The sequence below is a fragment of the Meriones unguiculatus genome, chromosome 1, assembly GCF_030254825.1.
Source record: "Meriones unguiculatus strain TT.TT164.6M chromosome 1, Bangor_MerUng_6.1, whole genome shotgun sequence".
Classification (NCBI taxonomy): domain Eukaryota; kingdom Metazoa; phylum Chordata; class Mammalia; order Rodentia; family Muridae; genus Meriones; species Meriones unguiculatus.
The window spans coordinates 178727092-178747524 of NC_083349.1; the positions used below are offsets into that span (position 1 = coordinate 178727092).

The following is a 20433-nucleotide window of genomic DNA, read 5'->3' on the forward strand; positions in this document are numbered from 1 at the left end:
ACACACACGCACGCACATATATATCTCAGAGATCAGGTATAGTCAGAGTGGAATGGCTACCTTTTATAGTATAAGAAGGTATTATAGAAGCCGCTGTGGGATAAAAGCAATCAATAGCCTTACCCAACTGTAAAGCCCACAAACCACAATAAAGATGAGCCCAGCAAGTCATGGTACAATAGTGGCACTTTTATCATGGGGGTTGGCAGCAGATATCTGATTGGATTTAAGGCCCATCGATAGGCGGGAACTCATGCCTAGCCCTGTAAACCTGCACAACTGTCTGTAGCTATAAAGGCCACCCACCCTAGGAGAACCCACTGCTGCCATTTTAATAAAACAACATAATTTCTAACTGTCTTCTAAATACTCATCCATCCTTATACTCACAGATAAGTATAACTCTTGTCTTACATTAAAAAAAAATCTTTTGCAGTAGATGGAGGCCACTACAGAGATCCACAGTGGTTAAAATGCAACAAATAACTGACTGTGGGGCGCCCAGTCCCAGGTAGTATACTTACAATACAACCCTTATACCTAAGGGTCAGAGAAAATCACAGAAGGCAGGGGACAGACTGTCAGAGCAGGTGGACACCTGCTGCTAGGGAGTGTCTGTTAGACATTGCAGGGACGCTGCATTGAAAAAAAATCTCAACAATATTGTTGTCTAAACCAGACTTATAGAATGACACTACCAGTTGACAGGCCAAAACAGGCAGGAGAAATTTCATCAAGCCCCTACCTTACATGAAGAGCTATAGGGAATCAATGGTTACTGAAACAGGGAGAATCTGTTTTCTCCACATGTGAGACTTAAAGGTTATCCAATCCCAAGTGTTCATCCAAATACATATAAGAGAAACATTAGATGAACTCAGTACGTTGATATAATTAATAATAAAAGTCATAGGGAGACATAAGAGTTGGAAACAATGCAAATACAGTACTCATGTATAAAACTCTCAACATTAAAACAAAACAAAAATAGGAGAGTGGCTAGTGAGATGGCTCAAAGTGCTTGCCATGCAGGCTTGACACCTGAGTTTTAGCTGAAGAACCCACTTGAAGGAGAGTCAGCTCCCACAGCGCAGCTGCCCTCTGACCCCACACATAGGCTATGACAGGAGTATGCCTCCCCCACAATTATAATATACAAGGGGAGGAGATAAAGGCAGACCTCAGAGCTACAGCACAAGCCCTAACCACAAAGACAAGCACCAAAAAAAGGAAGTAAACCAAAAATTGGGAATATTATATGCAAATATAAAGACCTATTGATGCTTTCACTTTTAGTTTTTATGAGTATTTTCCCTTCAATCAACCCTTGATATGCAATGGATCAGATTGATCCATTAATAAATCATTAATCCTGATTTATTAATCCTGTTTTCCCTCCATTTTTAAATACAATATTGATTAGTAATATACTTCTTGGGAGGGAAGGTGGGATAATGCTAGCCTAGCATATGTAAATCTCTGGTTCTATCCTTAGCACTGAAAAACAATAACAAAACCAAAAAATCACATTTCAGTTTGTGTTCTTAAAGAAATATTTGGGTTTCCATTGTGCTGATGGATCTATTTTACCACATAACCAAGTATTATTTTGTGCCTTAATAACAATCCCTAAGGCGTCTATAAAAGTCTTAAATGAATCTGCCTGAGAATCAAGGTGCAGTATCTTAAGTCTATACAACTTTGAAGTTTGATATGAGAAACTGATGTCTCACTGTCATATTTTAAAAAGGAAATGTGGATTTTTGTAAGATTCTAAACTTTTTGCTTCAAGTTAAACAATGTACCATTCAGCCATGGACTTGTATTTTACCTTTCATTGCTATACTGAAATCAAAACCAACATGAGTCACAGTATCACAGGATAAACGAAAGAGCAAGCTCAATTCCTCAGTGGGGTTACATCTTTTGATAACAATAATGCCAGAGTGACCTAGGAGAGGAAATGTTTTGGAACCTGAATCAAAATCATGGTGGGAGTGGATTAAAATGTCTTGCTTGAGTTCTGAACAAGCAGTTACATGAGATCCACTCTCAGCTTACTAGATGCTGTATGACAACTGTACCAATGACAGCAGTAAGGCCACCTTCGTTGATTCTTTTACTTGTCAATCATTTTCATATGTATTTCCTAAGTAATTTTATATGATGTAGGAAATTTCTGTGGGCATAATTAAAGTGTTGTTATTTGAGTTCTATTAAAATTGTAAGCCACACTTATTATCTTTATTCACAAAAGTAGCTACTTCCAAAAGGTTAAATCAATGGCCAGGCATGGTATGGCACAACTTTAATTCAGCACATGGAAACAGAGAGAGGTAGATCTGGGTGAGTCCCAGATCAACTGGAGTGACATAGTAAGACATTATTTAAAAAAATAAAATAAAAACCGTTCCAGCCCAGCCAGGGATAGCTACTGAGATCCCGTCTAAAACAAAACAATCAAAAGGCCACAGTTTTGCCATCATAAGTTCTATGAGAGTAGAAGTCATGTGCCTTGGTTGACACTTTTCCCAGAACTCTACACAGTTTTGTTTAATATAAATTAACTATCAGGGGCTGGAGAAATGGCTGAGTGGTTAAGAGCACAGTGGACCTGGATTCAGTTCCCAGCACAAACACGATGGTTCACAATTCTCCATAACTACAGTTCCAGGGAATCCAAACTGGATCTGCTGTCTTCTTTTCACCTCTATTGGCATGAGACATACATGTGGCGCAGACACATATATAAAGGCAAAACAATCATACATGCACAATAAAATGAATCTGTACAGACAGAAAGACAGAATTTGACAGTTCTGATAGCCTCTGGCTTCTTTCCTTATACTGGAAATAAGATTAAGTAATTTTCACTACTGACATTTATGATCTATAATTGCCCAATATTGTACAGTACATATCTAAGATTTGAACACAAGAATTTTATTACTTCTTTATCACTTTAATTAATAAAATGTATTACTCTTTAGTTTTTAAAACACAAAAAAATCAGGGTACCTGCATCTCAATGAAACCAAGCACTTAGTCCAATTAGAACAAACTGACCGATAAAACAATAATTTGGGCCCTTTTTATTTACATATTAACTCTGCAAAACTGATGTGTTTGCAGTTTGGAAGCATTTATCACTTACCCCTGAATCTGATCAAGTGTCTGTAAAAATGTTTAATAGCAATTCTCAATTTCCTTACCCAGAGGAGCAGATCTTCCCCAATATGATCAATAACAGATGTCTCATTCCTCTTACGAACAGCTTTCATTTGCTCATTTAACCCAACTAAAGAAGGAAAAAAAAAAAATTAAGTCCAAACTTACTTTAATCTGAATTAATCACTGGTAGCAAGAAGCAGTTAACTTGTGTTTTTTTTTTGTTTTTGTTTTTGATTTTAAAAACTTCAGAGTAGCATAGCTGCTCCCAAACTACATTAATGTTTTCCGCACATGGTGCTTACACAGGTAGGTCCTGAAAGTTCTTCCTGGCCATGGGTCCGGAAGCATTAAACTCTATTTTAGGAACTAGTATACTGCCAATACTGTGGCTGCATCAAGTATTTATTTACCCGCAAGGCCTCATTCTGTAGCCAAGCTCACAAAGACCCTGGATGTAAACAATACACTGCATGCCACTGAAATCTGGAATCGCCCACAAAACGCATTGCTTTGGCTGACAAAATAATAAAAACTAAGGGCCACAGAGAAACAGTGGCTTACAGAGAGGAGGGCACTTTTTACTCCCTCAGAAGTACTGGCGACTCACTGGGGGCAGGACACATGAATGGGTCCTAAGCATTAAACAACAAAATTTGCTGAAAAGTATCCAACCAAGGGATTAATACTGATTTTACTATTTATAAAATATATTTACAAGCATATATTACATGTGATATATATTTTAAAGTATATGTGTATATAGTTTGTATGTATTGTTATACACACACATATATAGTATACTACACAAATACAGCTGTGTAAAATATAGTTTACATATATACTATATATACTTTATATATGTATACTATATATGTATATGTGTATATGTGCATTGTGCATATAACTATATCTTGTTATATACACACTTGTATTTGATAGGACATTATTATGGTTAATTTTGACCACTCATGTTTTTCACTTTAGGCACTAACTTTAGACAAGAAAAGCCCAATGCTAATACTTTGTATACAAAAGGTTAATACTTCGTACACGATGATGGGAAGATTTAGTCAAAGATCTGACCGCCTCTCTTTGCATGAGGTATTCACATAAAGTGTCAGGAATGCATAAGTTACACTCAACTAGTTGGAATGTGCCTTTACACAGTCATAGTCTTTTCTCTACTAGAAATGTAGACACAGGATCACAGTCAATTTCTCTTACCATGAAGCTGAAGAATATCTTCCAAGTTTGAAAAAATTTTGCGTAGTTCTGAAGGTGACAGAATTCCTTCTCTGGACACTCGCTGATAGAATACTTGGTCGAGAACCTTCAATGTTCGGACGTGAGCTCTCTCGGTGTAGAACAATTCTAGGCAGGGGAGAGGAAAAGGAGGTACAGAATGTTGCTTTATTTAGACTCATTCCATGAGACCAAACATTGTCCTTCCATTGTTATTAAGTAGCAAATGCTTTATGTAATAAATTAACATTTTGAAAGAATGGCATGTCTCTAAAATCAGACTATTCCATAAAACACAGACTAATGAAAAACATCATTCAAAAATATTTTATATTTGAAAAGACAGCAGGTTTCTAAAAATCACAGATTTTATGAAACACAGCAGATTAATGAAACTAATAAAAAGTATCACTCAAAAATACTTTATGTTTGAAAGTTAATTAGCAGTTACCCCAAACTCACCCATTTATAATATGAATTTACCGCACCGGAATACAGCAAATTCTACTAAGATAGCCTTAAGCACTCTTCAGAAATGATGGATTTAGTTTACTTAACCATAAAACCTAATTTCTAGAGTCATTCTGCAACTTTAGTAGATCTCATTGTCATCAAAAAATAAGACATTTCTTGAAATCAAGTCATAGGGACAGCAGAGGGCACAGTATACACGTCACATACTTGTTGCGTACATGTTAAGGTAACTGTGATGTCAACTTGCCTCAACTTAGAATCACCCGGGGAAAGAGTCTCCATTGAGTAAATGCTGTAACAGGTTGGGCTGCGGGCATATCTGGGGCAGGATTGTCCTGCTGAATGATGTAGGGCCCAGAGCGTCGTGGGCAACATCATTGCCTTGAGGGGACTATACAGGACAGAGGCTAGATGAGAGCTGAGATGGCACAGGGGCAGTCACTCTCTGCTCCGCTGTAGATGTCACTTGACTGGCTGCGTGGAGTTCCTGCTTTGATTCCCCCTCAACAATGGCCTGTACCCTCTACCTGGAGGACCTAAACCCTACTTTTTTTCTCGTCACTCATCACCTGTTACTCGACTAATCTTCCTAAGTTTAGCTTGCTCTTGATAATCTATGTCTAGAACGTAACCTCAAGGTAGCCCAGGGCTAGGGAGCCACTGATTGATTGTTTTCAGGTTTCACACCTATGATGCTATGGATCTTTAGTATCCTGAAAGCTAAACACCCTTTCCTTTCAGATCATATCACAAACTGTTTCATCTCTTGTACTGTTTTATGTTTAAAGGCTCAAGAATCTAGCTTGATTTTGTCATTTTTTTAAAACAAAAGGTCAATTAAAAAAAAGCAATTCAAAGGCTGAGAGATTTGCTTCATTCTGGTAAATTTCAATGTATAAGGCCAACAACAGATTGATTAACTTACCATTAATCACTTCCTGTCTTTTGATCTCGGAAGGCTTCAGTCCCAATAACACTTCTCTACTAACAAGCTGCTGCCAGTTGGGTGGATCTGTCTCTAGGTCGTTTTCAAACTGCTCATCCTCACTCTGACTTTCTCCAAAGGCGACGCTGTCAAACCTAATCAATCAAGCAAACAAATAAATGGCAAATTCTGTATGAGGGCTTCAGGTGGACAATGGAAGACTCACAAACCTTTTGTGTATGTTCATGTGTATATGGATACATGTATTATGTGTGCACATGCAATATGGAGGCCAGAGGCTGGCCTCGGGTGCCTTCCGTGACTAGTCTTCACTTTATTCTTTTTGACAGGGTCTTGTCATGCCTGGCTTTTCCTATGGGTACTGGACAGCTGAACTGAGGTTCTCAAGCTTGTGGGGCAAACGCTTTACCAGCTGGGCTATCACGGAAGCCCCATAAGTCTTAATTTGCTGTAAACCTGCATCTGATTCAGCACTGAGCCTAAAGCACCCTCCTCTCTTACAAACAGCTTGTTACATTATGTACACTTGTATGCAGTCTTTGGATAATTTGAGTTTACGAAGAGCTTTCACTCATACTCACAGGCTATTAATAGGGTTTCTTTTCCTTTAAGATTAGGACTTTTAGAGGAGAAACACTCAATTTAAATAAAAGCTACTGAAGATTTACTTACTTTCGAAAGGGTTTGGGAGTTCCATGTTCTATCACCCTAAAACAACAGAGAATAAGAAGTAACAGGAGAGCAGAATGGAGATCAAGAAAGACATATTCCAAGATATAAAAGTTATTTAACATAAATTAACAGAAAAAAATTCAGTAGGATTTAAAATTTACTACCAACCAGACTTCTTTCAAAACATTATATGCCAGCCATAAAAAGTGATAAAAAGTGACAGTTCAGGAAACTTTAAGCAATCACAAAGCTCTCAGCTTTAGCTGAATTACCTCTCTACTTCACATTCCTCCTCCTGCACTTGATCTAACAAAGGAGGGGTGAAGTCAAAAACAGTATTGGGCACACGAGGTGTGCTGTCCACGCAGTCTCCAGGAGCCAATGCTTCCCCAACTTGTTTTGATCCTAAAAAAAAAATTCAAAAGTCAGTCACTAACTGTTTAAAATAAAACAGCAACATCAACAACCAAAAAACCCAATCAATCTCCAGAAGAACCTCAACCTAATTTATAGTCACATTCTACTTAAATAGGCCAGCCAGGATCAAGATTTTAACATATAAGACTCTTCAATGCACTAAAACACAACCGCCCTGGAAAGCCTTGAATTCCTAGAGCTCTGAAGCTTCCACCTCCTGTGAGATGGGATTAAAAGCATATACCACCATAGCTGGCAGAAAAATCATTTTTAAAGTATCCTCTAAAAGAGCAGCAGAAGAGCTGATGAGGTGGTATAGTAGGTACTTGCCAAAGCCTGACAACCTGGGTGTGATCCCTGAATGAAGGAGAATCCCAACTTCTGCAAGTTCCCTAACTTCCACAGGTGCCTTTTACCCCTGAATGACTTCCTATCGGTAGATTCTGGGAGAGGTGGAATCATTCTATTATGTATTGCCTCTGCTGAGACCCTTTAACTCCAACAGAAGAGATGTGGGGAGGGGAGGCAGGCGGGAGAGAGGCAGGAAGTGAAAGTGGTCAGTATGCAAAATGGGCATAAATGAACTTATGAAAATTAATTTAAAAAAAAGGACAAGGCAAGGTGCCATGTCAGCTGGGAACACTGAAATGAGAAACAGCCTCCTGCCTCACCCTGTCTTTTCTAACACGAGCTGTTAGAGTGGACCAATTCCAAATAACATTTTCTCTTGGTTTGTCATCTGTATCTCTTTCTCAGGGAGTCTGCTAACTTATACCTCCTGCCTTCATTTTCTGCCCCTCCCAATGTTTGATAGTTATGTTATTAAAATTGGGTTATGAGGCATTACAGAAATCCAAATATAAATCCATTTTACTACCTTAAGGAGAAGGTTAACTCTCTTCCATGTCAGGCAAGGGATTTAATTCCCATATACTTCCTTCTAAAATGCTTCCTGACACTCCTGATCTGTGGACACAATGGAATATCTATTTTGTACTTTGCCTAGTAGGACGATTCTAAATGTACGAACACCAATCAAGTGTGTTTTCATTACTATGGTGATATACATATTGTCAAGTACATCCCGCAGCACATACGCATACTGTTCCTCAGGTTAAGAAGGGTGCTGGTTGGAATACTTCCTTTCCTTCTGCCACCAATTATGCAACAAGTTGGCCACTTAAAACACAATGCTTACTATTCTCAAGTCTCACACTCCATCAGCTGCTTTTCATGATCAGGCCACTTGTTTCCTTTTTTCTTTCTTAATTAAAAACATTTTTTACACTTGTTTTGTGTCTGTGTGTGTGTGCACACACACACACAAGCATGTGTTTGTGTGTGAACATGTCCAACTCAGTGGACAACTTGCAGAAGCTGACTCTCTTATCCAACCATGTGAGGTCCAGGGATCAAGCTCAGGGGGTCAGGCTTGATGGCAAGTACCTTCCCTGCTGAGTGCATGCTAGCAGCCCTCATTTGTTATTGAGTGGCCTGCAACTTGCAACCCATGTCCCAGTTTCTGGAGTAGACGCATGTGCACAGCATCCAGCTTGCTTCACATTTCAAGAATGACTGACCTTCATTATTATTATTATTATTATTATTAAAGATTTATTACTATTAGTTAGAATACTATCCCTCAACTCCTAAGCTGCAACAGTAAAGTGCCAAAGAAAACACCCCTAGTCGACAGGATACAAACCTGCGTGTGGAAACCCCAATGGATTTCTAGACCACGGCCTTAACCACTCAGCCACGACTACAAACATATATCCAAAATATGCTCAGGTATACAACAAGGACATTTGCTCAAACATGTTCATAGCAGCTTTATTCGTAACAGCCTGAATCTGGAAACAACCCAGATGTCCCTCAATTGAGGAATGGATACAGAAATTGTGGTACGGTTACACAATGGAATACTATTCAGCAATTAAAAACAAGAAAATCTTGAAATTTGCAGGCAAATGGTGGGAACTAAAAAAGATTATCCTGAGTGAGGTATTCCAGGAGCAGATAGATACACATGATACATACTCACTTAGAAGTGGATATTAGACATATAATACAGGAGCATCATACTAAACTAAAGAAGCTAAGCAAGAAGGACGACCTTGGGTAAGATGCTCAATCCTCACTCAGAAAGGCAAACAGGACAGACATTGGAAGATGGAGAAAATAGGGAAGAAGACAGAAGCCTACCAAAGAGGGCCTCTGAAAGACCAGCAGGGTATTGAAGCAGATGCTGAGACTCATAGTCAAACTTTGGGAAGAGTACAAGGAATCTTATGAAAGAAGGAGGAGATAGAAAAACCTGGAAGGGACAGGAGCTCCACAAGGAGAGCAACAGAACCAAAAGATGTGGGCCCAGGGTCTTTTCTGAGACTGATACTCCAACCCAGGACCATGCATGGAGATAACCTAAAAACCCAGCACAGATGTAGCCCATGGCAGCTCAGTCTCCAAATGAGTTCCCTAGTAAGAGAAACATGTCTCTGACATGAACTCAGTGGCTGGCTCTTTGCTCACCTCCCCCTGGACGGGGAGCAGCATTACCAGGCCACAGAGGAAGACAATGCGGACAGTCCTGATGAGAGATGATAGGCTACAGTCAGATAAAAGGGCAGGAGCACCTCCCCTATCAGTGGACTAGGGGAGGAGAGGGAAGGAAGGCAGGACTGGGAAGGGAGGAGGGAAGAGGCTACAGCTGGGATAAAAAGTGAATAAATTGTAATAAATTAAAAAAAAATTAAATGCTGGGAAAAGTTTTTTTAAAAAAGCATATATTTGCATATAAAAATTATTTATATAGTATTCTGCCTGCATGTATACCTGAATGCCAGAAAAGTGCAGAAGATCTTATTATAGATGGTTGTGAGCAACCATGTGGTTGCTGGGAATTGAACTCAGGACCTTTGGAAGAACAGCCAGTGCTCTTAACCTCTGAGCCATCTCTCCTGCCCCATGACTTACTTTCTTAAACAGGTGTTTTTCTTTGTATACTTAAATCCTTTCTTCTATTAGTAAAGTATTATTTTATGAAGCCTCAATTTTTTTTTCTTCTGCTACCTCATACTACCAACTGCTTAAAAGTCCTCTTTTCCCTTTTTTTTTTTTGTGTGTAGTGTATGTGTGAGAGTGTGTTTCTATGTAGAACAGCATAGGATGTCTTGATAGTCCTCCACCTTATGTTTTTGAGACAGGATTTACCTTACTGGCTAGGCTGGCTGGCTAGTGAGCTCTAAGGAACACCTATGACCCCACCATTACCATGCTAGAGATGTGTCCCACTATACCCAGCTTCTGTATGGCTGCCAGAGGCAATGAACTCTGTCCTTATGCTCTTACAATGGGCACTTGACTATAAAACCATCTTCCTGGCCCCCAAATCTCTTTTCTTGTTCCTGACTCGCTGTGCTCCAATCTGGAGGCATGGTTCTTTGGCGTGTGTGATACCATCATGCCTGTGGCTCTTCTGCTGCTGTTTCCTGTATCCCATGACTTACTAAATTTTTCTCTCATCTTGAAGAAGTACAGCTTCAAACAATGTTCAAGGTGTGAGGACTTTTGGTTAGATAACTTTAGATTATCACATGCCTGAAAATGTCCTTACTCATTCTTCCTATTTGACAGATAATTTAGGATACACAACTAAAAGTAAAAACCACTTTCTTGCAGAGAGGTGAAAACCATATTCTTTTCTATTCAGTGTTACAAGGAGCAATGTGATACAACACAATCCTCATCAATCAAGTAACACATAACAGTGGTTGATTCTCCTTGCCCTGTCTATGTAAAAGTACTGTTATTCTGATGCTGGAAACCTTTCCTACTTTCTCTGCCTCTCCTCCATCCTCTCTGCTGACTCTGAGTAAGAGATAGATCTCATGATTCACCGAATACTCTTTTCTCTCAGATTTCTGGTGTATTGTTTGTAGTTTTGTTGTTGATATTGTTTTCTTTTCTTACATGTATTGGAGTATATTAATTTCAGAGAGTCTACACACACATGGCCCTTTAAATACTGGTAACTGTAGTGGTTACAAAACATGTTCATAAACTTATTAATGTTTCTTTAGAGATGGATTCTAATTCCTCTCTCTTGAAGTATGGATGGTTTTGGTGACTTGCTTCTAACTTGCTGAGGTGACAGCAGAACTTTCTCCTTGTCCCTTCCTTTGGATCACTTTGAGGAGACAGCTGCGATGTCCTGGAACATTCAAGCAGCTCTTGCAAAAGTCCACATGGCTCTGAGTTAGGCCTCACCTGAGTGGCATGGAGGAGTATGCTTCCTTCTCTTATGGGAGACCTCAAATCTGAACTACCTAGCCAAGCAGCTAGGAAGTTCTTCACTCACAAAAGTGAGATAACACAAAAGTGAGATAATATTTTTTGCATTATGCCAACAAGCCTAGAGTGACTGTTTAAACAATTAACAATTCTTGATCTACCTTGATCTACCGTATTTAACCTTTAATTAAAGCTTATCTCTGATATCTTTTTTATGGGATCCTATTCTTTACAATTTCCTTACTATTCCCAAGTATACTATCTTAGAGGCATTTTTAAAGTCCTTATCTGTCATCCATTAAGCTGTTCCTCTAGGCGTGGCTTTTCTCTCTTTATGTCACTGTTTAAAACATCTGGCATTGAGCCAGGCAAGGTAGCGCATGCCTGTGATTCCAGCACTCTGGGAGTCAGAGACTGGGGAATCAAGGTCAGCCTGGTCTACAGAGAGAGACCAGGACAGGCAAAGCTACAAAAAAAAAAAAAAAAAAAAAGTCCAGCGTTGTATATTCCTAGTAAGCAAGTGTTTCCAAGAAAGAGTGATGATGCAATGTGTAAGAATCAACACAGGGGGAGGGGCATGCATGCAGAAACGGGAGGAAGGGTGGGATCGGGAGGGGAGGAGGGAGGGGCTTATGGGGGGATACAAAATTAATAAAATGTAATTAATAAAAAAAAATCAACACAGTACAGGTGACTTGGCCTTTTTTATTTTTCCTGCCGTGTGGAAATGGCTCTAGTCCCAATATTCGACCTCTTCTTGCTGCTGAATTCTCATTAACTCAAAAAAATAAAAACAAAACAAACAAACAAAAACAAAGAGTCTTAGGTTTCTAAGTTTTCTTCAAGATTTATCTGAGTCTGCTTGCTGCCATGCCTGATAACCCGGGTTTGATCCCTGGGACTCGTGTGGTGGAGGATACTAAGATCTGTAAGTGTTGAGACTTATCTAAGTGGCTGTCCCCAGAGGCGTCTGTGCTCTCAGGGTGCCTCCCCTCCTCTGAGCTCCTCTCTTTCTCTCTAGCCCTGGTGCTTAAGCCTGTCTTAAATGTCTTTATTAAACCCCAACTCTACTGTCTTCAGAAAACACAGCACCTACCTGCCAATAACAACTAGCCAGCTTCCTCAATCCTTCTAATTTTTCTTTCCTGGAGTGGAAAAATCTCCAGTCTTTACCCATGTTGTCCTCTTGTTTATGAACAGTCTCCCTAGGTATGCCTGGCTGGCCTTGAACCTGTGATCCTACTGCTTCTGCCTCTTGAGTCTAGTCGGGGTTTATGACCACACTCAGGGACACCGACATGCATTTATAATTTTGTGACTTTCTGTGTGTAACTTGTGAGCTTCAAATGGCATCTGTGCATGTTAACATGTGCTGGCACCAGGGCAAACCAACACTCAAGAGCTCAATGAGTGTTTTGTGTTTTTATCACTCAGCATATGCTCACTGCAGACTATAAAATACAAAAATATTTAAATCAAATTAAACTGGGATTCAGTTTCAGTTAAAATACTCTATTTCTCTATTGGTTGCTCAGTGTGCTTTATATCCAAATCTTGACCCCAAGTTAGGCTCAACTAAAGCATGACTCACCTGCATCATTCTCTTTCCCTCCCTCTTGGAAAAGAACAGCCCCCGAAGTGGCAGAGGACATGGAACTGGCAGACAGGTATCCAGTGTCTGTCCCCTCATTGGCTAATCCACTCTGGCGTAACTTGGCAGGGTCCTGAGGCTCAGGACTCACAGACGAGGGTGCAGATAAGTGCTTAGGGTGGCGTAGCTTCTGTATCTCCATGGCCCTGCCAACTGAATACAAAGCAATGATCAGTAGCCTGTGATGCAAACGGCTTTAGAGGGAAAGGGGTAGATGAAAAAAATCTGAACAAATATGTACAGTTATTACACACAGCAAAAAACAGACACAGAGAGAATGGGAGATGGAAAGGTGGGAGATGAAAGAAGAAGAAAGGAAAAAAGAGAGTAGATAAGAAAAAGAGGAACAGAGCAGGGGAAGAGAGAATATAATGAGGAGATGAGGGAGAGTGGCAGTAGCGAGGGCAGAGGCAATGCTGGGAGACAGTTTTATCGTCTGTAAAAGTAAAGGAGTAACCTTTATCTTTGAGAGCTAAGGGAGCCCCACTCCACTTTTCCATTTACACTCACAATATCACCACCCTGCTTGGTATTCTTGTTCACACGGGGTACTTTCAGAAACTTCAGCCACTCAGGCAATCCGTCTGCTACCTCACACATTCCTTACATGGCTCTGTAGGCCCTGGTTTTAAGTCCATCTTCTTCTCCTTCTCTGAAAATTTCCTCTACCTGTCACAACTTCCCGGCCTACGCTACTGGAATTTGCATGAGGACACTGCATGGCCTGGAGACAAAGCATCACTGTTCGGCAGTGCTGCCACCCCAGCATGCCAGCATCTCCATGCAGAAATGTCTCTGACGAGAAGCATAGCACAGGCTGGCTGCCTTCCCACGGCACCACATTTCCACCTCTGTTGCCACCCTGTCTTGTGGTCTGCTCTCTCTCTGAGATGGAGGTGACAGGATATCAGACAGTGGACAGACAGAAACTACAGAAGTATAGTGAGAATGAGTAACAGCAAGTACAAAAAGATTAAACAAGTTATAGTGGAGCAATCATGACCAGGTTTGTGTGCACACGTATGTGTGTATGCACATGTGTGCAGTCAACACGTACAGGTTTACAAGTATATTTGTGTCTGCACGTGCAGGTGCACGTGTGTGTACACGTGTGCGTGTTCATGTGTGTGCGACTCTGAATGAGACAACTTTGGTGCACTTCCATTCCTCAGTCAAGGTCCAAATTCTTTTCTAAGACAAAGTTTCTGGCTCACCTGGAACTCAATAAGGAGGCCAGGCTAGCAGGCCAGGGACTCACCTGTCTCTGGCTCCCTAACAGGAGGCGTTTATTTTTTTCTCAGCATAGGTTTTACAGATTGAACTTGGGTCTCTTCCAAGAACTTTACCAACTAAGCTCGCTCCCTGGCCCAGAAATTCTTTTTTTTTCTCCTTCAATTTAGCGAATGTGACCTGAATATGCACGCATAAACTCAGAGCTTATAAGTCACGACACGCATGTAATGGCACACTGTCACTGATGAAGATGTCTGCAACAAGTAATATAGCAACGCGGGCAAACTTAGCTCAAAAACAGCACTGGAAGGAAGCAAGGCACAGGGGAGCACGAGCAACATTAGCTCTAGAGCAGCCGCCTCCAGCAACACATCCTGACCCAACCAGCTTCTGAGTGATGCAGCAGGGAGCAACGGCTCAAGCTTCAACATACTTGCACTGTTGTCATGGCGGCTTGGTCTCCTTGGGGGTCCCAAAATGCTGGGGAATCCTCTTCGCTTCCCTTTTTCTTCGCCCTCTCTATCTTTCTTCATGCTTTGCTAAATTCGAGGTACAATCACGATAAGATTAAAGGCATCAAACAGCAGATTTTGTTCTTGCTTTCAAATACAGCAACGTGATTGTAACAGCTAGGCGAGAGGAACCGGTAAAATACAAAGGAAGAACTCACTGTATCCACTCCCGCTTGGCAAACTGTATGTGAATCTCAAACTCAAGGCGCCTTATTTTTTAATTAATTAATTAATTAATTAACCAATTAACTAATGGTTTGATGCAGCATCTGATGTAGTCTAGTGTGCTTAAGACCACTATATAGCCAAAGGTGACCTTGAACTCTAGATCCTCCTACTTGTAACTCCCAAATGCTGGTAGTGCAGGCCTGCACCACAACACTCAGCTTTCAAGACAGCTTTTCAATAAAAATTATACTCTTAGAAAAGAAAAGGGCAATTTTACTAGAAGTTTGTTGACTAAAGTTTATGTATGTCATGAGAATGTTTTACATTATTCCTTCACCATTCAATACTTTCAGAATATGAGAAAGCACTATGCTAAAAATTGGGGACATAGTAATGAGGAATGTGCTAGTCTTCACAGATCTTTATAGTCTAGCAAACATTAAATAAAACCAAATAATTATAAACTGCGACAGGCACCCTGAAGCAAAGTCTAAGGCACTAAGTTGCAGATGGCAAGCATATAATCTCTTTACATTATCTAATAATAACCTTATAGACGTGTGGCTTTCTCACTAAATGTTTAGTTTCTTGATAAAAGAGACCGCATTAGACCTAGCCTGATGCTTAGTGCTAATGTGCTGGTTTAGTAAACACAGGCAAGGGAAACATGACCAAATGTGAAGAAGCCGCATGGAGGCCCACCATTATTACCAGTCTTACCTTGATCTTTGGAAGGAATCCAATGCGACCCCGTTTGTGCTCCAAGTTTCGAGGTTCCTTCACTTTTACTCCCAGATGTTTCATATACATGAGAATAACATACTGCATTGTGGAACTGGAGGACAAATGATTAAGTAAAATCAGAGTTCTGATGTGCAAAGGAGAGTCAAAATAAAGAGATCACGTGCTTTCTAGAGCCCCATTGTTGGAATTTATCAAGGCGGAAACCTATTCTATCCATGTGACAGAGTTATTAGTCAAATAAATACAGGCCACCAGAGGGAGTTGACAATAGAGTACAAGTCAAATAAAATACAGGCCACCAGAGGGAGCCTACAGTCTACATTTGAAGTTAAAAGAAGTTGTCATTTAGATCAGACAGAATAAATAGCTCTAGTTGGGGGGCAGGGAACATTATATTACCTCCTTTCTTCTTCCACAGCCTGAGCAGTCATCCTAAAAATAAACATTTTTTAAGATGAAATATCTACATCTGGAGATGATCCATCTGTAAGTCAGTGGCAGAGAGCTTGCCTCACATGGTACAAGGCCCTGGGCTCAGTCCAAGGCACCATCAAAAAAGATCAAAGAAACACACACATTTAATCAGAGATTTGCTATTTAAGCTCAAATACCTGAAAGGATAGAAAAGAACTAAATGTTTGGCGTCCCATCTACATCTAGAATAAAATACTGAAAGAACTCTAATCCACGGAGGACCCACACACTTCACATGTTATTAGCTGAACATGCTTTACAGCCGCAAGTATTCCCAAAGCCCGTGAACTGCTTAGTGAAAGTGCTCACCTGACTCTGATCACTGATTACAAGTTTTGGAGTTACTCATTAACCAACACTCATATATAAAAAAAAAAGGCAGAACTATCAGGAAGAAATTCTGTTTCCAAGTGTTATGACAAATAGTCCAACGTGTACAGTCTGCCCTCTTATATCTGCTCAGAGTGCTCCATGGAAAAGTAGCCTTTCTACACGCAGTTCTGACTTACAGAACTTCTTCGATTTTGGTGATGATCTGTTCCGCACACGTTCGCTCCTTCTCCAGAGTTCCCCGGTCCTTGTCTCTCTCTGCATCAAGTTTAGTCAGCTCACTCTCGGCCAAGGTCAGTCCCATGCTACGTTTCTGTCTAAAAGGGTTAGGGAAAAGAAATCTCAGTTAGCGGAGAACAAACTGTCTCCCTCTCGATGTGTGGACAGCCCTACCTACAAGTTACTAGGGATGGGCAAATGTCATGTTTCCTACTTGTGACCAAGCCAGTCAGGGTTTTGGTAATGATCAACGCTTCTGACACAGTTCTTAAAGGAACACATGTAGCATGAACACAGCACTGAGTGTGACTCCTGAAAGGACATGAATGGAGACTGTGGACTCAGAGCTCTCATCCAACCCTTTGCAGCCCATTACTTTTAATAACAGGGTAAAAACATATGGTCAGCTTAGTGATGAGTGAAATATTTCATATGTAGTTTTTTCCTATTAAAGAAAATAAGTCAAGTAAATCAGAATAAGCATAGCAAGTTTTCTCTGATACCGGACTTACCGAAAATCTTCCAAATGTCTCTGAACTTCAGGGTGGACTCTCTCCTGCATAGTTTGAATGTAATGGCGATGCAGGTCCTCAGGAATAAGCTCAGGTCGTCTCTTTTCTGCATACAGAAAAGGAATTAATTGATCTAGAGATATATTACATGCAAGCAGACACTGGTGACATTATACAGTACAAACTGAACTTAATACACCAGAGAAGTTACTACACATCCGGTCAGAATTTAATTTCATCTTCTGCTATGACTCATGTGGTTAAAGCAGCTTGACTAACCTAACAAAAAACAGTAGAACTGAGAGCAGCTCCATTCTGATGGAGTTGGTCATCTTTGAGGATGCTGGGTACCTCAAACTTACCTAGATCCACAGAGATTTCCTCAGGCACAGAAACTTTCAGGTGCTGAAACAGAATGCAAACCAAAGTTAAAACAGCACTGCAGACTTCTGTGATACCCCAAACAGCAGGTCTAAGTTCTTCTTAAAGGTGTTTTATAGTCCAACCACACTCATCCAAGCATCACAGCCCTGGACGAATATACTGTCTAGACATGAAAATAAGCTCTTTTCCCAGAGTTCTCTTATGAAGAAGTAACTACAGTTATTTTACTGGACAGCAGAATAAATGATTCAGTATCACTCCAAATAAATATCTGACATTGGCTTACTAGAAACTCTGATCACCATAATCAGTTATACATTATCTGAAATAATACAAGTAAAACCTAAATTATGTATATATTGCATATGAAAAACTGACTCATGTAAGCAGGGCTTTCATTTCTGAATCTGAGATGCTTATCCTAAAGACCATGCTATTTTCAGTAATTTTCTTAGGCGAAAATTTTTTAAATCTCAAGGTATATTCCCAATGAGAAAATACTGGGTGTCGTGTGAGTTTTTAAGTCCTACAATCTCTAGTAATCATCTGTAGCGCCTGTTGAACAACTAAGGCAAGCAATTTAGGATTAACTTCTTTCTACCCAGGGTTTCTCACCATAAGTATGTAAACTTTGGCCATTATCAAACTGTTATGTTCTTCACTTAACAATCTGAATTTTGTATCCCTTACATATTTTGTACCGATTATGTATTAAAGTCATATAGTTCCTAAATTTAAATAATTCCTATACAGATCTCAGGTTTGAAATTTGAAAATAAGTCAGTGTAATTAATGTGTTAGCTGGGCGGTGATGGTGCATGCCTTTAATCCCAGCACTCAAGGAGGCAGAGGCAGGTGGCTATCTATGAGTTCAAGGCCAGCCTGGTCTACAGAGTATGTTCTAGAACAGCCACGACTACACACGGAGAAACCCTGTCTTGAGAAAAAAGAAAGAAAGAAAATAAGTCAGTGTTAAACTATTATGAGATCCTTAAGTAATTTATTTTGGTGTGTTTATGTGGTGTGTGCACATATGTGTGGGTGAGTGTGCTTCCCCATGCATGCATCTGTGAAGGCCAATGTTAGCTTCCTGTATCACTCTCTACCTTATTCTTTAGAAACAGGGTCTCTCAATGAACCTGTGGCTTGCTGATTCTATTAGACTGGCTGGCTAGAGAGACCCTGACATCCTTGTCTCTCCAACTTCCCTCCTAGCACTGGGATTACAAGTGCGCAGAGCCACGCCTGGCTTCTTATGTGGGTACAAGCGTCTAATTCAGGTACTTACACTTGCACAACAAGTATAAGTTGTTCATACAGAGTGAGCCATCTCTCTGGCCCCTTTGTTCATTTTAAAAAGAGTGAAATGGCAAGACATGCTCATACATGTCTACAATCCCAAAACTTGGGAACCAGAGACAAGAATCTTAACCCCAAGGCCTGCCCGGGCTATATGATACTCTGTTTCAGGAAAGGAAAGACGTGAGAAGCAGAAAAAAAGAAAAGCACTTCAGCACAAGTGCAGAAAAGTACACGTGGGATAGGGATGCAGCCTAGTAGTACTGTACTTTAGCAATCGGGAGGCAGATACAGAAGGATGGGTACAGTGATCAGCTAGTCTAACTGAATCACTGAGCTGAGGTTCAGTGAGAGACCTAGTCTCAAAAAAATAATGCGGAGGGCCAAGGAGATGGCCAAACAGGCAAGGTATCTGTCATCAAACCAGAAACCTGAATTCAATCCCTGGGACCCACACACATGGAACAACTGACTCCCACAGGTGGCCCTCTGACCACCACATTCACAACTGAGCAAAAGTGCACACACGCACGCACACACACACACACACACACACACACCAATAAATAAAGTTTTTTAATTGTAATTTAAAAAGTAAGGTGGAAAGCAACAGAAAAAGACACCTGATGTTGACCTCTGGCCTCACATGTATATGCAGATATGTGTATGCACACACAAACATTTGCACATCCACACACAAAATAAACAATAATTTTTTAAAAATCAACCAAACAAAAAAACGGTGAAGGGAAAAGGCCAAGCAACAAGATCATCCAAGAACGTTATTATGTGCTATTATTCACTCTTACTTAGCAATGCTCATGATAAAATAAAGAAGTTAAAAAGCTCTGGGCACAAAGGTGCACGTTGTAATCCCAGCACTTGAGGAGGCACAGGCAGGCAGGTCTCTATGAGATCGAGGCCAGCCTAGTCTACAAAGTGAGATCAGGACAGCCAAGACTACACAGAGAAACCCTGTCTTAGAGGGGGGAAAAGTGACAAGTAAAAAAAGTTGCGTTTTTTCTGTCAGTATTTGTGGTGCGTGCACATGCACATACAAAAGCTCATGATGGAGGCCAGGGGACAATGGAGTACCTACCCTCTTCAATCACTCTCCACCTTACTGCTGGCGACAGGCTGGCTCACCAAACCTGGAGCTCCATAACTGGCTAGGTTTCCTGGCCAGCAAAGCCCAGGATTTTCCTGCCTCTGCCTTCCAGGATCTGGCTTTTCATGTGTATGCTGAGAATCAAACTTGGGTCTCCATGCCTGTGTGGCAGGCACTCTACCAACTGAGCCCCTTCCTTAGAATTTCCATTGGTGAAACAAAGCGCTGTTATCGCTGATTTCAGTGTGCAAACTTTCCCACCACTTTTTAGTTAAATTTGTGTTTCTAATGTTCAAGGAAGACACTCAAAATTCAATTATCCAAGTATTTTCCTCTGGGTCCTCTGGTTTCATTTCCCATTCTAATCATGCAAATTTCCAAATATACATATATACTCTCTAAAAGGCACTATAGGAATTCATATACCCAAAACTAATTTTGAGATATTTTAAGTCAGTCAAGCATAACCAAGAACTGAGATATAATATAGATGTCCAAAAGCACAATACCCTTCGATGGCATGGCGAAAGGATAGAAAATCAAGGCCAATAAGGCAATGAATGCACCAAAGGGAAGATCCTGGC

At 40.4% G+C, this 20433-nt stretch overlaps 1 protein-coding gene across 4 annotated transcripts in view; it reads right to left on the minus strand.

Moving 5' to 3' along the window:
• The window catches only part of Arhgef12 (Rho guanine nucleotide exchange factor 12), a 131656-nt gene that overhangs the window by 24178 nt on the left and 87045 nt on the right, over positions 1-20433 (minus strand). For all 4 annotated transcript variants that reach the window (XM_060372163.1, XM_021636912.2, XM_021636911.2 and 1 more), the window contains 12 exons: positions 17421-17463; positions 17059-17164; positions 16507-16644; positions 15923-15955; positions 15500-15614; positions 14533-14638; positions 12807-13019; positions 6778-6910; positions 6506-6541; positions 5813-5967; positions 4396-4542; positions 3213-3298 (listed from right to left, as the gene is read on the minus strand). In XM_060372163.1, coding sequence (XP_060228146.1) covers positions 3213-3298; positions 4396-4542; positions 5813-5967; positions 6506-6541; positions 6778-6910; positions 12807-13019; positions 14533-14638; positions 15500-15614; positions 15923-15955; positions 16507-16644; positions 17059-17164; positions 17421-17463 — 1311 coding nt within the window. The remainder of the gene's footprint in view (positions 1-3212; positions 3299-4395; positions 4543-5812; positions 5968-6505; positions 6542-6777; positions 6911-12806; positions 13020-14532; positions 14639-15499; positions 15615-15922; positions 15956-16506; positions 16645-17058; positions 17165-17420; positions 17464-20433) is intronic.